The sequence below is a fragment of the Manis pentadactyla genome, chromosome 3, assembly GCF_030020395.1.
Source record: "Manis pentadactyla isolate mManPen7 chromosome 3, mManPen7.hap1, whole genome shotgun sequence".
NCBI lineage: Eukaryota > Metazoa > Chordata > Mammalia > Pholidota > Manidae > Manis > Manis pentadactyla.
The window spans coordinates 117,850,089-117,871,928 of record NC_080021.1 but is presented as its reverse complement, the minus strand read 5'-3'; the positions used below and the strand labels follow the sequence as shown (position 1 = coordinate 117,871,928).

The 21,840-nt window shown below is 39.5% G+C and overlaps 1 protein-coding gene across 5 annotated transcripts in view; it reads left to right on the top strand.

Moving 5' to 3' along the window:
- Window positions 1-21,840, top strand: part of EPC1 (enhancer of polycomb homolog 1) — a 94,223-nt gene that overhangs the window by 19,725 nt on the left and 52,658 nt on the right. The window contains exon 1 of one of the 5 annotated variants that reach the window (XR_005030223.2): window positions 6,566-7,568. The exons of 1 other annotated variant lie outside the window; for it this stretch is intronic. Coding sequence is in view for 2 of the 4 variants with exons in the window: in XM_036912212.2 (XP_036768107.1) it covers window positions 7,416-7,568 (153 nt within the window). In the remaining 2 variants the exon portion in view is untranslated. Of the gene's footprint in view, window positions 1-6,565; window positions 7,569-21,840 lie in introns of those variants that run through there. 3 more of the 5 variants (XR_005030224.2, XM_036912212.2, XM_036912215.2) reach the window with 3 other exon arrangements.

Here is a 21,840-nt window from a genome sequence, read left to right as displayed (position 1 = left end):
CATGATGTATTTAAAGGAATGAAACAGAAGGGCCTGGAACCAAGATTACTTTATCCAGCAAGATTAGCATTTAAATTTGAAGGAGTGATTAAACAATTTCCAGATAAGCAAAAGCTGAGAGAATTTACCTTCCACAAACCATCTCTACAGTGTATTTTGGAGCGACTGCTATAGATGGAAGTGTTCCTAAGGTTTAATAGCTGTCACCAGAGGCAATAAAACCAAAGTAAAGAAAGTAGAACAGCTAATTATTAAGCAAATGCAAAATTAAATTAACTATCCCCAAAGTCAATCAAGGGATAGACAGAGAGTACAGAATTTGATACCTAATATATAAAGAATGGAGGAGGAAGAAAAAGGAGGAGAAAAAGAAAAGAACCTTTAGATTGTGTTTGTAATAGCATATTAAGTGAGTTAAGTTAGACTCTTAGATAGTAAGGAAGTTAACCTTGAACCTTTGGTAACCACGAATGTAAAGTCTGCAATGGCAATAAGTACATACCTATCGATAATCACCCTAAATGTAAATGGACTGAATGTACCAATCAAAAGACATAGAGTCACTGAATGAATAAAAAAACAAGACCCATCCATAAGCTACCTACAAGAGACTCACTTTAAACCCAAAGACATACACAGAATAAAAGTGAAGGGATGGAAAAAGATATTTCATGCAACTAATAGAGAGAAAAAAGCAGGAGTTGCAGTACTTGTATCAGACAAAATAGACTTCAAACCAAAGAAAGTCACAAGAGACAAAGAAGGACATTACATAATGAAAAAGGGGTCAATCCACCAAGAAGATATAACCATTATAAATATCTATGCTCCCAACACAGGAGCACCTACATATGTGAAACAAATACTAACTGAATTAAAAGGGGAAATAGAATGCAATGCATTCATTCTAGGAGACTTCAACACTCCACTCACTCTGAAGGACAGATCAGCCAGACAGAAAATAAGTAAGGACACAGAGGCACTGAACACCACATTAGAACAGATGGACCTAACAGACATCTACAGAACTCTACACCCAAAAGTAGCAGAATACACATTCTTCTCAAGTGCATATGGAATATTTTCAAGAATAGATCATATACTAGGCCACAAAAAGAGCCTTAGTAAATGCAAAAAGATTGAAATTGTCTCAACCAGTTTATCAGACCACAAAGGTATGAAACTAGAAAAAAATCAGGCGAAGAAATGAAAAATCCCACAAACACATGGAGGCTTCACAACACGCTCCTAAATAACCAATGGATCAATGACCAAAAAAAAACAGAGATCAAGCAATATATGGAGACAAATGAAAACAGTAATTCAACACCGCAAAATCTGTGGGAGGCAGCCAAGGCCATGCTAACAGGAAAGTATATTGCAATAGAGGCCTACCTAAGGAAAGAACAATCCCATATAAGCAGACTAAACTCACAACTAATGAAGCTAGAGAAAGAAGAACAAATGAGGCCCAAAGTCAGTAGAAGGAGGGACATAATAAAGATTACAACATAAATAAATAAAATTGAGAAGAATAAAACAATCAAATCAGTGAAAGCAAGAGCTGCTTTGAAAAAATAAACAAAATAGATAAACCCCTAGCCAGACTTATCAAGAAAAAAAGGGAGTCTACACACATAAGCAGAATCAGAAATAAGAAAGAAAAAGTCACTATGGACACCACAGACATACAAAGAATTATTAGCAAATACTACAAAAAATTATATGCTAACAAACTGGATAACCTAGAAGAAATGGACAACTTTCTAGAAAAATACAACCTTCCAAGGCTGACCAAGGAAGAAACAGAAAATCTGAACAGACCAATTACCAGCAATGAAATTGAACTGGTAATCAAAAAACTACCTAAGAACAAAACACGTGGACCAGATAGCTTTACTGCTGAATTTTATCAAACATTTAGTGAAGACCTAATACCCATCCTCCTTAAAGTTTTCCAAAGAGTAGAAGAAGAGGGAATACTTTCAAACTCATTCTATGAGGCCAGCATCACTCTAATACCAAAACCAGAGAAAGACAGCACAAAAAAAGAAAATTACAGACCAATATCCCTGATGAACATAGATGCAAAAATACTCAACAAAATATTAGCAAACCAAATTCAAAAATACATCAAAAAGATCATCCATCATGATCAAGTAGGATTTATTCCAGAGATGCAAGGATAGTAAAACATGCGAAAATCCACCAACACCATTCGCCACATCAACAAAAAGGACAAGAACCACATGATCATCTCCATAGATTCTGAAAAAGCATTTGACAAAATTCAACACCCATTCATGATAAAAACTCTCAACAAAATGGGTATAGAGGGAAAGTACCTCAACATAATAAACGCCATATATGACAAACCCACAGCCAACATTATACTGAACAGTGAGAAGCTGAAAGCTTTTCCTTTAAGATCGGGAACAAGACAAGGATGCCCACTTTCCCTACTTCTATTCAACATAGTACTGCAGGTCCTAGCCATAGCAGTTGGACAACACAAAGAAATAAAAGGCATCCAGCTTGGCAAGGAAGAAGTTAAACTGTCCCTGTTTGCAGATGACATGATATTGTACATAAAAAACCCTAAAGAATCCACTCCAAAACTACTAGGTCTAATATCTGAATTCAGCAAAGTTGTAGGATACAAAATTAATACACAGAAATCTGTGGCATTCCTATACACTAACAATGAACTAGCAGAGATAGAAATCAGGAAAACAATTCCATTCACAATTCCATCAAAAAGAAAAAAATACCTAGGAATAAACCTAACCAAGACAGTGAAAGACCTATTCTCTGAAAACTACAAGACACTCATGAGAGAAATTAAAGAAGATACCAATAAATGGAAACACATCCCGTGCTCATGGATAGGAAGAATTAATATTGTCAAAATGGCCATCCTGCCTAAAGCAATCTATAGATTCAATGCAATTCCTATCAAAATACCAACAGCATTCTTCAACGAACTAGAGAAAATCATCCTGAAATTCATATGGAACCACAAAATACCTCAAATAGCCAAAGCAATTCTGAGAAGGATGAATAAAGCTGGGGGGATTATGTTCCCCAACTTCAAGCTCTACTACAAAGCCACAGTAATCAAGAAAATTTGGTACTGGCACAAGAACAGACCCGTAGACCAATGGAACAGACTAGAGTGCCCTGATATAAACCCAACCATATACGGTCAATTAATATATGATAAAGGAGCCATGGACATACAAGGGGAAAATGACAGCCCCTTCAAAAGCTGGTGTTGGCAAAACTGGAAAGCTACATGCAAGAGAATGAAACTGGACTATTGTTTAACCCCATACGCAAAAGTAAACTCAAAATGGATTAAAGACTTAAATGTAAGTCATAAACCATAAAACTCTTAGAAGACAACATAGGCAAACATCTCCTAATATAAGCATGAGCAACTTCTTCCTGAATACATCTCCTCGAGAAAGGGAAACAAAAGCAAAAATGAACTCATGGGACTACATCAAACTAAAAAGTTTCTGTACGGCAAAGGACACCATCAACAGAACAAAAAGGCATCCCACAGAATGGGAGAATATATTTATAAATGACATATCCGACAAGGAATTAACATCCAAAATAAATAAAGAACTTCCACGCCTCAACACCCAAAAAGCAAATAACCCGATTAGCAAATGGGCAGAGGATATGAAGAGACAGTTCTCCAAAGAAGAAATTCAGATGGCCAACAGACACATGAAAAGATGCTCCACATCACTAATCATCAGGGAAATGCAAATTAAAACCACAATGAGATACCACCTCACACGAGTAAGGATGGCCAGCATCGAAAAGACTAAGAGCAAATGCTGGCGAGGATGTAGAGAAAGGGGAGCCCTCCTACACTGCTGTTGGGACGGTAAGCTAGTTCAACCATTGTGGAAAGCACTATGGAGGTTCCTCAAAAAACCAAAAATAGACCATTTGACCCGGGAATCTCACTTCTTGGAATTTACCCAAAGAATACAACTTCTCAGATTCAAAGACATATGCACCCCTATGTTTATCACAACACTTTTTCCAGTAGCCAAGATATGGAAGCAACCTAAATGTCCATCAGTAGATGAATGGATAAAGAAGATGTAGTACATATACATAATGGAATAGTATTCGGCTGTAAGAAAGAAACAAATCCTACCATTTGCAACAACATGGATGGAGCTGGAGGACATTATGCTTAGTGAAATAAGCCAGGCAGAGAAAGACATATGCCAAATGATTTCCCTCATTTGTGGAGTGTAACAATGAAGCAAAACTGAAGGAATAAAATGGCAGCAGACTCACAGACTCCAAGAATGAACTAGTGGTTACCAAAGGGTAGGAGTGTGGGAGGGCAGGTGTGGAGGGAGGGAGAAGGGGATTGAGGGGTATTATGTTTAGTACACATGGTGTGGAGTTCATGGGGAAAACAGTGTAGCACAAAAAAGGCACCTAGTGAATCTGTGGCATCTTGCTGCACTGATGGACAGTGACTGACTGCATTGGGGTATGGGAGGGGACTTGATAATATGGGTAAATGTAGTAACCACATTGTTTTTTCATGTGAAACCTTCATAAGAGTGTATATCAATCACACCTTAATAAAAAAAAAAAGGGAGCTTGAAGTTGGGAATAGAAAACGTTAAAAGTGAAGGACAGTGTAGGATCAACCATTTTTTGAAAGGAACCTTTTGTTTGGATAAACGAAGCTGAGGAAAATCAAACCTGAACCTTCACTGTTACACTCCTGTTCCTTAGAAGGGAGGGAAGTGAACTGCATAGGAGGTTTGGGACTGTAGTCTTGGGTCCTTGGGAACCCAGTAGGATCTGGTAGTCACAAATACAGGGCATTGATCTGGATGGAAAACTGATGCAGAAAGAAAACGTCTCTTTGCAGGTGTATTACCTGCAAAAGTGCAACCTTAATTTGTAAGCATAACTCTGAATCTGCTTGTGGAGGGTGATTCTAGAATTTCTAGAGAACAAGATACTTATTTTGTAGTGCCTATTATTACTGACATAGTATATGGAAAATGTTATCCAGTGGCTTTTAGTTTAATTAAGGTTAAAAACATATTCATTCCTTGGTGATTCGCTCATGACTTAAGACCGTTTTGTTCCATAGTCTTAGATTCCCCAACCAACTGAATTCCACTACTAAGATTTTCAGAAATCTAATGTAGCTGGAGAGGACTGCTTCCTAATACTGAGCCAGAACTGTTAAACCTAGCTAAATAGGTGTCATATTCCACAATGCAGTTGGCAACTCGTGAGGTTCTCAGAATGTGACATGCTATGTCCTGACTCCAAGTTGCACATTCTGCTTCCCCTAAGATACATAGAAAAAATAATCATTGTTCTTAAATACGGGTTTGGATAGTACTTTCCTTTTTCTTGCCAAGCTAATCCATCCTTATCTTAACTTTTACTAAGATGCTTTCATTGGAGCTATCCCTATGGATTGGGTGACACTCTTTCCTGTTCCCATGATTGCCTGGGCTTTCTGGACACTTAACCTTAGGCCTCGGGTGTGGCACTTGCCTTCGGCAGGTCCTTCCCCCACTGTAAACTCCTCCAGAAGCTCTGTGGGTGCCAAGTAATCAGCAACATACCTAAAAGACTGTGAGGGCAGCAGCGTTTGTTCACTGAATGAATAAATGCATAACTTTAGTATAGTAACTAGAGATGAAAGTCCGTCTGCCTCACAGACGTGTACTGTCAATATCAGACTTTGAGAATAATTTTGGGGAATGTCCATCTATGCTCTCTGTGTCTCCTCCCCACCCTGTAGTATGCAGCTCAACCAGCTTGGAAGGTAGCACTATGCCTGTGCCTTAAGCTAGTAACTTAAGCTATTAAGTTCCTATCCAACCTAGTATTTAAGAATAGTGATTATTTTTTACTATACAGGCCCCAGGGAGAAAAGCAGAGACTTAACAAAACATTTTTGTATTTCAGTGAACATTTGAAAATTTGTTGCCAAACTTACTAAGCCCACTCCAACAGTCTTTCTGATTTTGAAAATATTCCACTGGAAACAGCTCTCGGGTTACCCATTGCGTGTGAAATATAAAACCAATGTTAACAGTCTATCACATCTGTCTCAATCTTTTCTAATAATAACAGTTTTCCCCTTTTTTTTTTCGGTTTGGCAAGAGCACAAGTTTTTATGTGATTCAATTTCATAAAGTTTTTCGGAGAACATGATTGTGAACCCACGGTTGAAGCAGCATTTTCTTTTCATTCTTTCTCTACAAGCAAAATCATGAGCTACATACAAAGAATTGGCTCTGAAATGTTGAAATAGGTCTTGCTTTAAAAAAATTTTCCCCTGAAGGCTACAGTGTCCGGTAATAATTATTCCCATTGCTTCAATTAAAATAAATAAATATGGGTAGACAAAATGCATAAAAAATTTAAAAGTCCTATTTGGAGCAGAATAGGATGATGCCTGCTGTTTGTAGTGAACCCAGTGGGTGGGAACTGACCAAGGACTTGATGAGGAGCCTATTCAATCCAGTTTCCTTAGACGTAAAAATAACTGCTGGTAAAAGTTCACGCGAAGTGGCATTCCGCCCCCAATCCATTTGCATTTTTTGTTTTAAAGCCCTAAATGCCCCGGTAACGTACGCGTCCGCTCCCGGCTCGGGCGCCACTCCTAGCCGCTCCGCGGACACCGCGGCCCCGGTCGCTCCCGCCCCTCGGGAGGCCGCCGACGGGGGTGAGGCGTCCGGGCCGTCGACCCCGGGGCAACCGCGCCACCCGGCCATTCTCCCGCCCTTGCCTTTCGCAAAGCTGGCGTGCGGATGGCGGTGGTTCTCCTGCACCTCCGCCCGTCAGAAAGCGGCGCTGGTAGGGAGCGAGTGTGAGAAAGTGAACGTGTGCGCGCCACGGAGAGGAGGACTGAGAGGTGGGCTCCCGGCGTCCGAGCGCCCCGTCTGCTACCGGGCGCGCCGCGGGCGGGGGCCGCGAGCAGCCGGGCGCGGGAAGCGGGGCCGGCGGGCTCCGGGGGCTGGCGGGACGCGCGCTCCGTGCTGGCGCCCGGCCTCGAGCCCGCGCTCACACACACACACACCCCCCCCGCCGCCGCCGCGTGCCCGCGCCGCTGCGCGATGCAGTGTGGGGAATGGCTGGGGTTGGCTGAAGAGCGCACAGTGGAGTTTTAATGTCCGCCATGTTGGCCATGGCGTATTGAAGAGAGCGAGCGAGCGAGGAGCGGAGCAGCACAGCCTCCCACCCTCCCGGCTGGTGTTAGAGCCCGGACGGCGGGTTCTGCGCTCCGCCCCTCAAGTCCCCGGCAGCGGTAGGCGAGTGGGGACCGAACCCCCGGTTCTCCATGATCCCGCTGGCCGGGGCCGTTTCCCCAGAGCGGAGAGGTATCTGCTGCGCCTGAGATGAGTAAACTGTCGTTTCGGGCGCGGGCGCTAGACGCCTCGAAGCCGCTGCCGGTTTTCCGCTGTGAGGATCTGCCCGACCTGCACGAATACGCCTCGATAAACCGGGCCGTGCCGCAGATGCCCACCGGAATGGAGAAGGAAGAGGAGTCGGTACGTGTTAACTCCCCTGTCCGACCCACCACCAGGCCCCGCTCCCTCTGCTGCCTGCGGCGGCGGCGGCGGAGCAGCATACCCACACAAAATGGCCGCCATCTTCTCTTCGCCGCCGACTCTCAGTCGCCGGCCGGGTCCTTACCCCGCCTTCCCCGGCCTCGACCCCTGGCCGTCGCGGCCCGGCGGGGCCTCCTCTAAAGCCACCCACCGACCCCGGCCGCTTGTACCAGGGTCCCGCTGAGTTCCGAGGCCCGAAAGGCACAAAGGGGTCACGTGACGGAGCTGCCGGCAGCCATTTTGTGGCCTTAGTTTTCGGGTTGGGCCTTGTGCATCCGGAGAGGGGAGCGGGCTGGGTGGCGGTGGGGCTGCGGCGAGCCGGGCTCCGAGGAGGGCGCGCCTGCAGGCCTCTCCGCGGGCCGCTGGGTGGCACTCCAGTGCCGCCGCGGCCTCCGCGCGCTGCCGGCGCTGGGAGCGCAGACTCAGTGCTCAGTGGGGGAATTGCACTTCCCGGCGGCCGGGCAGCCATGGGGCTCGGAGGGCTTGGAACTTGGATCGCAGGGCTAAGAGCCTTCGGTTCCCTCTCCCTGCCACGACCTGGTGGGGGGTACTGCGTGTTTGCCCGGACGACTTACGTTATCACAAGATAAGACTTACTTTTCTGCATCCTCTTTCTGGGACTTATGCGTCCATCCCTTCCCAATTCTAGTTAGTCAGAGGACAGTAAAGTCTCCCTGACTTTCTCTGATCCTGAAGAATATATTGCAGATTTGATAGGACTGTGGGTGGGGGAGTACTTGGCTATTCTAAAACCTGTTACTTTATTATTATTATTGGGTTTTGTTTTTTTAAATAAAATTTAAGTTCACCTGCTCTCTAGTTTCTCAACATAGGGGTAGAAGAGAGCCAATTTAAATAGATGTTAATAGATCTAAATTTCGAAAGAGGATCCTTGCTTATCTATAACCAAACTAAAGTGAATTACTTCACTAGAATTGTTAACATAGAGTTGCCTAAATTGGGTGGGTTTCAGTAAATATTTACAGCTAATAGACGTTTTATCATAGACGTGGCTTTAGCTTGGTGTGTAGTTGGGTTCAGACAGAAGGGTAATAGAATCTTCCTCTCATTTCCCCAGATCCTTGACAGTATAACTTGATGACTTCTAATCCTAAGGAATTGCATACCTTGGTTTTCAGGTACAGCCATTTAAACAGGGTGCAGTGTATTGACAGTTCAAGGAAGTCAAGGAGTCGCTGGATTTCTGTGCTACAATTTTGTTGTGGAAAATTGTACTGTAATACCTCTACTTGGTACTGTACGAACTTTAAATGTAGAAATTATGCTCTGTAATGTTGATTTTGAAAATAAAGCTGTTTAAACTGTTTGGGTTGTTTAACCTAAAGTAAAATAGTTGTGACAGTCGAATGTTACTTTTGAGAGGAGTGTCTTAAATCTACAGATAAGTGGTAAGTATGTAGTAGAGACTGGTATAGTACTGACTTTCAGCGCTTTGTCTATGAGAACCTCTTTATTTACTTGTATCAACTTTAGAGTAGAATGGTGCCGTTTGTTTATTTTTAAATAAGTGATTTGTTTTTAAAAATTAAAGTACTTGTGCCTGCAGAATCTTGTCTTTTGGTTTTATTTTTGTTTGCAAGTTTTACAGATAATACTTTCAAGTTGGGATGTCGATGTTACCTTGCCCTGGAAATTAATTTGTAGTTCTTGTTTTGCAGCCCAGGAAAAGGGAGCCTTGCTAAAAAAGCAAGACAGCACTACAGTACACTTTAGAAATGTAGTTAAGTGTTGCTACTCTGAGTACTTAGGACAGTCCCAGAAGCCGCAACCAGAAAATCAGAGCTGAGCTCACCTGAAGTATTGGTGCTTGTTAAATTTTACAGATAATTTTTGATTACTGAAATGTTATCGACATTCTATAGTGTAGTGGGTATCATTAGTTTGTAACTGTAACATGTGGAGTCCGTATTTTTGAGGGCCGTGAGGGATTGTTTTTCTTTCAGACTACCTTTTTCCATTATGTCTAAAATTTCATTTTACATTCAACCAAAAGTAAGATCAGTGATACATAGATTTCAGGAAGAGATACTGAGCTTAACAGAAGAATGTAAACTACCAGATGAATAGCTTCTCTACATTCCTATGTTCATGTTGATGGTAGTAGTAGGCCATATAAATCACAATACTGAAAGTAGCATGTTACAAAATATTTAAAAAGTACACTAAGCATAAATAGAGGTAATAGAATTGAGTTAACCTTAGAAAAACAAAAACTTTGATAATTTGCAGAATGATACACTTGTGTAGACAAAGGGTTAAAATGAGCTTTTGCCTTTGACTGACACACGACAGTAATGATGTCTCTTAGATCAGAGTGACATAGGACCTGAATCAAATGTCTTGTTTAGAAAAACTGTAATCTGTGTCGATCATGAAAGATGAGGACAGTTTTGTATAGCACTACTTCATCTAAGAAAGCATTTCATCATCAAAATGTATCTGCAATATTGTGTTAACTATACCAGGTAACTTAATATTTCATTAGCAAACTTGGCAGGAATTCTAGGCCTTAAAACACTTATTAATAAAATACTCCCATTTAGTCAATTTTAGTGATACTGTAAGCTGAATGTGCTGACTTAAGGAATGCCATTTTCTTTTTAAGAAACAACTTTATGTAGTTACCTCCTCCTCCCAAAAATGGACCTTGCTCAACTTTAGAACTTAGTTCTTCCATTTTTTGATTATTGTAGTAGGATTGAAAAATAACTTCAGATTGTGATGAAGAACTTGATTGAGTCATAGATGTTAGGGATTAAACATCTGAATTGGTGTAATGTAATTGTAACTTAATAAATGAAAAAAGTAACTGATGAAGGCTTTGATTTAATGAATGACAAGTAATTTTCAAGTCAGGAAATTAAAAGACTCAGCTTTAATTATAATTAGAGATAAATTAGTCCCTTTGGGGGTAAAAAAAGAACGTTTAAACAAGCTTTGGGGGGCAGATGTTGCACCATTATATTTTAACTATTTTAAGATTGTAAACTTAAGGTCTTAACTTTAAAGTTAGGAATGTTAAAGTACTAAGCTTAGTGCCACAACTCCAACTTTAATTGAAAGGGTAACTTCTAAGACATGGGTACTATCCAGTGTTTTTATTAAAATTGACTTATTTTGGTAAAAATTGGAGCTTTATGTTGTTATAATCTCCTTAACTGTTACTTTTCACTTTAAGAAAGATACTCTTAAGCACCTGGTTTTAAAGTAGTAACAAATTGGAGCTACCTGGTTCCTATAGTAATTGACTTTTTCATTGGGATGTTCAGAGTATGTGGCTCCATATAAGGAGTAGAGGCTTAACCTGTCTTCTGTTATCTGGACTGCTTTGGGTAGGATATGTGGTGTAATTAAGATGATAATGTCATGTTTATGAAACCCTATACAGCCACTTTGGGAACTGTCAGGGCCTGCCATCATGATCCAACACCTTGCTTGCTTTAATAAGGTTTTAACCAATCAAAATAGTTTCATACACCTACATTTTCTCCCTTAAACTACATCCTTCGTTACTGACTCAAGTATACAATGTTATTAAACGCAAGTTAAGGACCATTTATAAAATGGAAAGATGTTTTTGGTTTTCATCCAGGGAAAATTGGAAATATGCACATACCTCTGGTATGATAAAAACATTTTCAAAACTTAATATTTTTTTGTTTTATAAAAATGTTTAAATCACTTTAAGTGATTTCTCATTTTTTGAAGAAACCAAGAATCATTTTTTCCCCTTTTAAAATTTTGCAAACTGACATGTTTCTTCAGTCCCTTTGTTTGGAGCTGTAAAATCAATCTAGATTTCTCCATTCTGACCACTGTTTGAAAAGTGAAGAGAAATATGTGAAATCTCAATTGCAGTAGAAGTAAAGTTTAATTTTTACAGATAGGAATTAAGGATATTTGGGGTTTTTACATTAGCAAAATTAGATAAAATCAAAGATAATTGAGAAGAAATAAAATACAGTTTCAATGATCTGCCCTGCCCAACATGTTTTTGAGTACAAGTCTCTAAGCTGGTGTTCCAAGGGTTATGTGGAAATGATTCTGGAAGTCAGTGAGTTCCCCCAATATGCATTTAAACTAATGGTATATTTTTCTAGGGAGAAAGTTCAAAATTGCCATCAATTTCTCAAGGTATTAGTAAGGAGACAAGGCAGAAAACTCACGATTTGTTCTAAAAATTTCAAACAGTCATTTGATTAGGCTTATTAGTATGACAACTATTACATAGACTTAATAGAAAGATAACAGAAAAATTAAACGCTATTAGCAACTCAGACTAAAGACTTAACTACAAAGAGAACGTCTTGAAAATTGTAATACTGGGTTTCGAAAGTATTGATGTTAGCTCTTGGCAGTATACTATTTGATAGAATTTTGGAAGGGTACCATTAGTGCCACATTTTGTGAAACAGTAATAATGAAAAGTAATGGGCTTATTTATCTAATGGTGCTTTGTGATCTGTAATGGAATTTGCTGAACTACTTTTTCTTTCTGTTAAACAGTAGGACTTCAGAGTACCATTAAATATGCAATAGCTTAAATTTTGTAAACAAGGACTAGGTTTTACTTTTATAATTTGCTTTCTATTGCATCATGGTATTTGGTAGTAATAATAGTAAAGAAACAGATGGAAGATACTTACATGTATATGTACCTAATAGCAAAAGTTCTGTCTGTATATATGAAGGTGTGGATTCTGACAATACTTTTGATAACAATTTTCCTGAAAAGTGAAAAGTACTTGCTAATCAGCAGTTGGTTTAAACAGTAATTTTAAAGCAAAGGACAGCATTTTGAAAGGAGCAGTAATATGGAATGATGGTATAGTTTGTGATTATACTTAAAAAGAAGACAACCCACAAAGAAATGATAATTTGGGAATAAAATGAATTGTGAGTCTCTCTTAAGTACAAAAGCAGTATGAAATATTTAGATAAAACTAGACAGTGTATGTCTCTTAAACATTTGAGCCCTTCGAGTGTGACTTACATTGACAGAGTACAATGACTTGTCTGTAAAAAAAAAAAAAGTATTTTATGGGGAAATCAATTAGGAAACAAGTTCAAATGTTTTAAATATCTGCTGAAACTACTTGGAGCTAACTATGTTGTCTTCAGCATATTTATAAATTGTGGCAAATATTTATTGATCAAGTGTATTAAAGCCTATGATTATATTAATGATTTTGAGCTATTACAGTATTTTAAACATAGTGGATACCCAACTTAGCACCTTTAAAAACATGAAGTAAATTCCATCCACCAACCCAACTGTAGTAGGTAGGAAAAAAAACAAAACTTTGTATTTAATAAATGTGCTGTGACATGTAATCTGAGTTACAGCTTTGATGAATAGGGATAAATGGTTCCTTGAAAGATAAAAGCTCTTCGATTTTTTGTTGCTATGGAGGTTAAAGAATTTTGTTCAGAGTTGGATGTACATTGTGACATAGTTTGCTAAATTTTGAAACAGATTTTTAAAGCAGATCATTTTTATATAGCAAGTACTGACTGAAGAAATAGGACAGGCCTTAGAGTGAATCTAGGGGCAAAGACAGCCTGGGTTTAAAATGTGCTATGGATGATACAGTTTGAACTTTTTGTATATTGGGATGGATTATTTTGATATTTTCGGAATCCCACATAATAGTTATATATCCTCTGAGAAAATGTACTTTGACTTTTGTGAACTTTAACAAGTCACCTGACCTTACTGAATGAACTTCAGTGTCTGCATTTGTTGAGTATTCTGACTTACCTCATGAGGTAGTTCTGAGGAGATTCTGACTTACCTTATGAGGTAGTTCTGAGGAGTGAATAAGGCAGTATATGTAAAAATGCTTTACAGTTTAATTCATTATTACCTCATACTAATTGAGTGTTTAGAATTGTCTTGCTTTTGGTTGATGCTGAAAAACTACTCACAATATGCAGTCCCTTTATTTGGGATTGTCTGATGTAAACATGTTAGATGTGCTGTCTATCCTGAAGAGTTGTATATAGTTGTGAAAAGTTGTGTTTTTAAATTTAGGTGATTATTAATTGGTAAAAGAATCAAATTGGGAGTTACTAGACCTGAGGCCTCATCTAGCTTCCGACTTGTATGCGTGTGTGTCTGTGTACATGTGTGTGTGCATATGCACACATGCATGCTCCAACTCACCCAGGTTTTCTTAACTGAAAAATGCAATGAGACTATGATTGTAATGAGTATATTATGTTACCAGTATATTTAAGCCAGTTGCCAAATGTATTTTGTGTGTTTATAGAATAGTCATTAAATCTTGACTTACAGTGACTTCAGTTGAATGTTATATAAACATAATTTGCCAGAAGTAAAGTAGTCTGGTGCATGGATAATTGGTTCCAGTTTAGTCTAAGTCTCAAATTCTAAATGATTTAAGGAATATAAGTGGATGTAGTAGTCACAGATTGCTTATATTAGAATTTGAAATTAGAGTCAGAATTTTGTAGTGATGGTTGCAATTCATGCTTTACCTATAAGTCTGAAGGAGAAGCAAATACTGATATGGCTGTTTTGAAATCTAAAGCAAGAATTTGGTCATTGTTCTAATGGCTAAGTGGAGATATTTAAGGTGAGGTATGTTGTACAAAGACAGAAAAAACAGATAAATCCATTTCATTCACTTTTTTTTTTTTTGTAGATAATTATTTTTTATTGAAGGATAGTTGACACACAGTATTACATTAGTTTCAGGTGTACAACATAGTGATTCAACATTTATATACATGACAATTCTAGGTATCAGCTATCACCATACCAAGCTGTTACAATATCTTGACTATATTCATTACATCCCGGTTACTTATTATTTTACCATTGGAAGTGTGTACTTCTTCATTCACTTTTGTAGCAAATACTTGTGCATTTGTTTTGAGCCAAGGACTTATAGGCACTGTGAATACAACAGTGCAGTGAACAAACCGGGTTCCTTTTTTTTATGTATCTTATATTCTAGAATGTAGGCTCTAGGAGGGCAGGAGTTTCTGTCTTTATTCACTGATGTGTTTTCAGCCCCTTAAATAGTGCCTGGCACAAAGTAAATGTTCAATATTTGTTTAACTGAATGACTGAACTCTAATGGGAAAACAGATGAAAAACCTAAAGCAAATGAATGGAAGTAAAAAAATAAATAGCCTTATGTCATAGTAGAACAAGGTAATACAGAATTTCAGGTTAGGGGTAGGAAGGATAGGTTTCAGGTTAGGAAGGAGAATAGAGTGTTCTTTGCATAGGGTGCTTAAAGAATATTGGACCTGAAATGTGAATGGTGGGAATTAGACAGCCTTGTGAAGATCTAGATAAAGAACACTCCAAGCAGAGAGATTTACAAATGCAAAGAGCCTGTGGTAGGAACTAGATAGACTAGATAGAGCCAGTACGACTAGATAGAGCAAAGTAAACAAAGGGTTAAGTAGTATGAGATGAAGACCCAGAGGTAGTTGGGGTCCACGTCTGGTAAGGTATTACGGGCTACTCTAAGAGGAGTTTGGATTGTTTTGAAATGAAGTTAGCCATTAGAGAGTTTCAGGCAACGGAGTGACGTGATCTGAATTATGTTTTTTCAAGATTATTCTCGCTACCTTGTGGAGAAGGAGTCATGTTGGGTAAGAATAAGAGTTGATGATGACTTTAATGAGGGTGGTAGTAATGGAGATGAAGAATGGGTGGATTTGAGGTATATTTTTAAGGTAAAACCAGTAACTTGCTGATAGATTTAAATGTACTATGTGGAGAGAAAGAACTGAGGATTAACCCCAGATTTTTACTTAAGCAGCTGGATGGATAGATGATTGGGCTACCTACCGAAATAGAGAAAATTGGAGGAGGAAGGGTATAGACAGGACAGATTTGTTCAGCTTGCAATGCCTCTTGTCCATATTTAGTTGGATATGCAAGAAAGTAGTGCAGTAGAGCAATTTGCACCAGAGGTGTAAAATTTGGGATTTATGGGCTGGTACTGTAAATTCAAAAATTTTGGAAATATACATCATTTTTAAAGCTGTGCCTTGGGGCTCAGGTAAAGGAGGAGCTATTAAAGAAGTAGGAACAAAATGAGGATAAGAGTGTCTTAAGAAGGAAGAACATTGGTTGACTATGTCTGCAGGGAAGGTAAGGGGAAAGTGACCATTTCATTTGATGAGATGTGCGCCATCGGCCTCTTTTGGTGGAGTGGTGGGTAGGAAAGCCCAAAGGGAATAGAAGAAATAATGAAAAATAAATGAAGGGGTCACAGCAAGTATAGATGAGTCTCTGGAATAGTTCTAGGAAAGAAACAGAAAAAATAGAGCAGTAGCTGGAGTAGGCTGGGGAACAACAAATGATTTTTTTGAAAAATGAGTTACCAAGTTCCAGCAGACAAAAACAAGGATGGCAGAGTGGAACCCTTGATTGCCCCAGTTGCTACCTAGAGAGTTTCCAGGCTGTGAGCATAGATGGGAAAATCTCAGACATCCTGACAGCCTCCTTGAGTTGAAGAGATAAGGAATTCAGAGTTTGGAGAACTGGAGTGGCTTCAAGGTAGGGTGGTAGAGCTGCAGAGAGCTCCAGAAAAGTACCCTGAGTCTATGGCTGAAAACTGATATGAGGAAGCTGCTGAGGCTAGGGAAAAAAACACCTGGAAGGAAATAGGAACAGCTCACACAGGGCTGGGAATGTGTTGTATCCTCACACTTGCCAGAATGGAAAGACCTTATAAATGGGGCATCAGGTAAGAGTTCTTGGAAGGGTTATGCAAAAAATAAGCCTCAAAAGGACCAAGCTAATTTCAGGTAACTTAACTGTTACAGATTAAAGTGCAAAAAATGTTTAAAGGAGTACTACAAGATTCTATAGCATAAAACTTTGTTTGGCATCTAAAAATATCACGGGAATGCAAAGAAGCTAGAAAATAAAACAACAAAAAGAGACATAGAAATAACTTAGGTTAATAGAATTAGTAGACAAAAGTGTTAAAGTAGGTATTATAAATAAGAAATAAAAGGTGCTAGAGTTAGTCAAATAGTTGGAATGATGTCATTAAAAATTTAGGATAAAATAACCCTATCCTCTGTGCTCCTCCTCAAGGACTTTGCTCCTAAATACGATTTCCTGTGTCTTCCCCTGAATCAATTTCATAGAGGTGTTGGTCACTAATTAGAGCAGAAATAACTTTTTTAAAGTAAGGAGGGCAGATATATGAGAAAAGGCACAGATCAGTTGGTAGAGTTGGCAGTGAGAGAATGAGATAGTTTATCCTATGATTCTGTTTTCTCTTTGAAGTAATGAGATGAGGTCATCACCTCAGTGAGGGAGCACCTTAAGAGAGAGACAGGTATGTATGGGAAAGGTAACTTACTAGAGAATGTAGTGAACTGAGGGACTGGCTGAGGGCTCAGTATTTGGGACCATTTAAAGTGAGGCCAGTCAGCTCACTTGGACAGCAATTCAAGCATTATGTAGTTATATTATAGGGTTTTTCTAGGATTGAGGTTTGCCCAGCAAGTACAAAGGAAGAAGAGAGGGATGGGGGGATTAAAAGTATTTTGGGGGTAGATTATCATGAAGGACCATGGGATCTTAAATAAACTGGGTGGGTGGGGAAAGAAGACCAGAGGGAGCTCATGAGTAGTGGGGAGATGGTAGGGCTTATAGGAGTAGAAGGCCCTTTGGGACAAATCTGTGAGAGTGGGAGGCTGGAGTAGGTACAGCGGAGCCAGGAGGGTTGTTAAAGCGGGGGCTTGATTTTAGATTTCAGGGGTGTAATGACTAGTGAAGCCAATATCTAGAATATATCCACAGGAGTGGTGGCTGAGGTGGAATGAGAAGGAAAGAGCATGGGTGAGAAGGTCATGGTATTAGATGTTTCTTCCATGTAAATATTGCCAAGAATGGTGCCAGAAGTGCAGCAGTAGTTGAGAAGAGAGTATATGTGGTAGCTTTGGGGGAAGAGGGTGATGGTATGAACTGAGGGGTTATGATTTTTGAAAGGACAGCAAAGAAGAAATGGTACAGGACTGGCAATGGAGAGCATGGAGGATAAACACTTAACCGTGTGTGTGGGGGGGGGGGGTGCCTGGGTAAGGAAACACCTGCTGCTTGAAAGGATTACAGGGAGTAGTTTCTGGAAGGCTCTGTCAGGGCAGGAAGTTGAGGGAACACGGAAAGAAGCTGAGACTATAAAGAGTTTTACTTATCTTATCTTTATTCCAGAGAACCGAGTAGGAGATTTTAGGAAGGTGGGGAATAGTAGAAGATTGGGTCAGATTAAGGGATATTAAGATCAGAGTTGTGGTAAGAGCCAGAGCAGTGCTGTTAGTCTCAGGCTCTTGTTGGTAACAGATACAAAGAATGCTGGGATTTATCTAGCCAACCTCAGATGTGCAAACAAGATAGCATCCTACTAGATAGTCTGAACTGTCTAGGACCATTCCTGCTGCATTGTTGTGTAAATACCTTTACAAAGGAGGATTTTTGTACAGAACACTTGTTTCAGGATCCAGTAAATGGACCTTTAGGGTTCTCAACATCAGAGAACTCCCCTCCCTCATCTGCAGCAGGTGCTCACCCTCAGGGTATTCTGGAGAGTAGTGCAAATTCTTCTGATAGTCACAATTTGGGGGAGATGCTGTTGGGGCCAGGAACAGTGTAAGTTCCACAATGCAAAAGATAGTCCTGCAATATAGAGAATCACCCATATGATTTGGCTATCCCACAGAACGTCCCAGTAGGTGAACTTAACATTAGTAAAAGATCTAAGTCTAGGACCTAATACCATTTTACATGTAAAGCCTTTTTTTGTTAGTTTTTTTCAGTTACTAGATTTTCCAGGACTGCAACTAATACATAAAGTAAGGAAATGTACTTCGTTTTGTTTAGAATTTTTCCAGCAGTTGCTACTGTTTGGGAAATAACTTCAACAACACCCTTTGTGGCATTTTAATCAACAGTAGCCCAGACCTGCATAAAGTCTGGATTTTTAGCTACTACATTCATAATGATTCTATGTAGCCATGTTAGCATCTGTGGTTTACTTTCTGTCTTCCTGGGTATATACCCCAAGCATTTACATGTTGAAATACATATTTTATTGTAAATAACTTTTATTTCTGTGTTTTGCAGTTAGGTTCTTGGAATGATTATTTGAAAAAACCATGTACAAGTAGAATAGGAAGGAATTTGAAAGAAGTATTGGGTCTTACGGGGTTGAAAACTATTCTACTGGATATTGGGTCTTACGGGGTTGAAAACATGAGCTATGGAGTTAGGTTTCAGTTGAAGTTCTGGTCCTATTTAGACTTAACCCAAGTCTATTTAAATGTACTGTAAGAATTAAACAAGATCTTATATAAAGTGTATAGCACAGTGCCTTTAGTATATGCTCAGGTCTTTTTAACTTACTATTTTAGTTTCATTTTTAGTCCTTGAAGGAGAGAAATGTGTTTTTGAGGTAGGTTTTTAAAAATTTCAATGAAGTTCCATAACAAATGGTTTCTGTTATGGAGTAGTTTTGATAATGGCTACCAATTTTTATACATACCAGTTGTATTTATGATAGAATGTGACATAATAAGCAAAATATCCAAAAACATGGCCTTAAGTAGACAGGGATGTCAACCCAAGTGGACTGTTTTCTCAACTTAAATACATGGTTAATTTCCCAGTGGATGCCTAAGATATAGGTGTATACTTATGTAAATATATATTTATATAGCTATATGTATAATATATATCATGTGTTTTAGAGTTATCAGCTGCAAAGGAAGTAAGTGTTCTGCACTTTTTAACAGGTCTACATTTTAGTGATTTTCAGTTCTGGTGTCTTCTTGTAAATCAGTGCATTTGGATCTAAGAATTCCTTCTGAAAGATTAGGGTATCCTCTTATTCTTACTCTGAATATCCAACCCCCTCAAAATTGTAAGGGTGATCTTTTTAAAATGTTGAGTCTGCTTGTTACTTTGATAACAATCCTTAAGTTGTTCCTTTTTCTGATAGAATAAAATGTAAAAACTCCTTAATGGCCTGCAGAATCTGACCTCTGTCTCCATTTCTAGTTTTCCCTTCCTGTTCCAGAAGCCCTTTGTAATTTAATACTCCCTAATTTAGCATCTTGAAACAAGCACCTGTTACAGTTTCTGAAGGCTAGGAATTGAGGAGCAGCTTAATCTGGGTAATACTGGCCAATAACGGCCAATACTGGCCCAGGGTTTTTCATGAGGTCCCAGTAAAGCTCTTGGCTGGGGCTGCAGTCTTCAAAAGCTTGACCAAGTGGAGAATTTCACTTTGAAGCTCACTCACCACAGCAAGCCTTTGTTCCTTGCTGACTGAAGACCTCTGTTCTTGAGCTTCTCAGTTGCTGTCTCAGTGTCCTCACAACATAGCCGCACACTTTCCCAATGTGAGTAATACAAAAGAAAGTACAGATGAGAGCACACAAGACAGAAACCATGGTCTTTCCTCTATGGCTTAATTTTGGAAGTTACATACCATCACTCCTGTCCTTCCTATTGGTCACACAGGCCAACCTGGTAAATGTAGGAGGGGACTACATGAGGCTATAAATGCCAGGAGATCGGGATCTTTAGAGGTAGGCTACCAAAGTCCCCACATGCAAAATGTTCTCACCCACTCCCAAAGCCCCCAGAAGACTTGTCTCATTACAATATCAGCTTGCAATCCAGAATCTCATCCAAATTGGTTTCAAGTACAGTTGAAGCTTCTCAGATGTAATTCCTTAAGTATAGCTTCTCAAGTACAAATTCCTCTAAACCTTAAGCTGGAGAGATACCTGCCCCCTTCCACTCCCATACCCAGTATACAATATTGGGTCAGGCTTAGGATAACCACTATGAAAAAGTCCTATTCAAAGAGAGGCAGAGGGAAATCCCTGGTCCATAAAGTTCTGAAATTTGCTCAGGAAAATGGTGGTGGTCCCTTGATTGAGAATCCATTTCTGGATGTAATTCATCCAAGGCTTTCAGCTTTGCCCTTTGGGCATTCAGTTTTTCTCCTTTACTCACCCTTCCCTTTTCATGAAAGGTAAAACATTTCTACTGAGTTTTCTTAGCTTGCTTCCTGCCAATTTTTGGGACTCTGAAGACCTTCATTTTGCATCACCTCGTCTCCTTCAGTTCAAGATGACAGTATTTCCAGATGTGTAACTTTTAAAAAACTTGGTCTTCTATGAATTTTATCAGGATCCTTTCCTTTAGTTGAAAGCCACACTCATAAATCTCTCTGAGATAAGCCTTTTCTTGAATGAATCTTTGAAGGACATAGTTCTCTTTTGCAGGCCTTTGTGTGGCACCATCTTTGATCTTTTTGAGGTCTTAACAAAAGACTTTACAGTCAACTTCCTCAAGTTTGTTTTTAGACTGTGTTCTATCAGTGCCCTGGATTTGATATGGCTCAGAACCCATTTTTAAATTTTAGCATTGTTTGTAATCTGGAGAGACTGCAAATTTTCAAAGCCTTCAAGTCCTGGCTCCTTTAACAGTTCTTTTGTTTAGTTTATTTCTCATTTTTACCACATAGAGCAGAAAAACAAGGCAGCTCTTTCAACTGGTTGAAAATCTCCTTACCTGAATCACCCAGTTAGTTCATGAGGTAAATTTCTACCCTTCAGAAACACCATGAGGCTTTAAGCTTATTCACTGCTACTGTCCTCAGAGCCCATAGATCTAGTTCCAAAACCCCTCTTAGGTTTTTGTCATCCAATGAGGAATCTCAGTACCATCATATTGTCTACTGCTGCATAACTATTTATCCAGTGTTTAGCAGCTTAAAACAACAGACTTTAATCTCAGTTTTTGAGGGTCAGGAATCTGGAAATGGCTTTAGGGGGGTGGTTCTGGCTCAGTCTGCAGAAAGCGTTTCAGTGTCGCAGGAATCTCAGCTGGAGAATCTGCTTCCAGGCTCACTCACATTTTTGGCTGGAGGTTTCTGTTCCCCCTCACACAGGCCGCTCCATTGACTGTCCTCTCACAATCCGACATCTGACGTCCCCAGAACAAATGATCCAAGAGAAAGAGTGTGGCATATGAGTAAGGGAATGCCGAAGACAGAAGCTGCAATCTTTTTAACCTAGTCTTGGAAGTGACTGGTCATCACTTCTGCCATGTGCTGTTGGTCACACAGACCACTGGTATAGTGCAAGAGAGGACTACCCAAAGTGTGAATACCAAGAG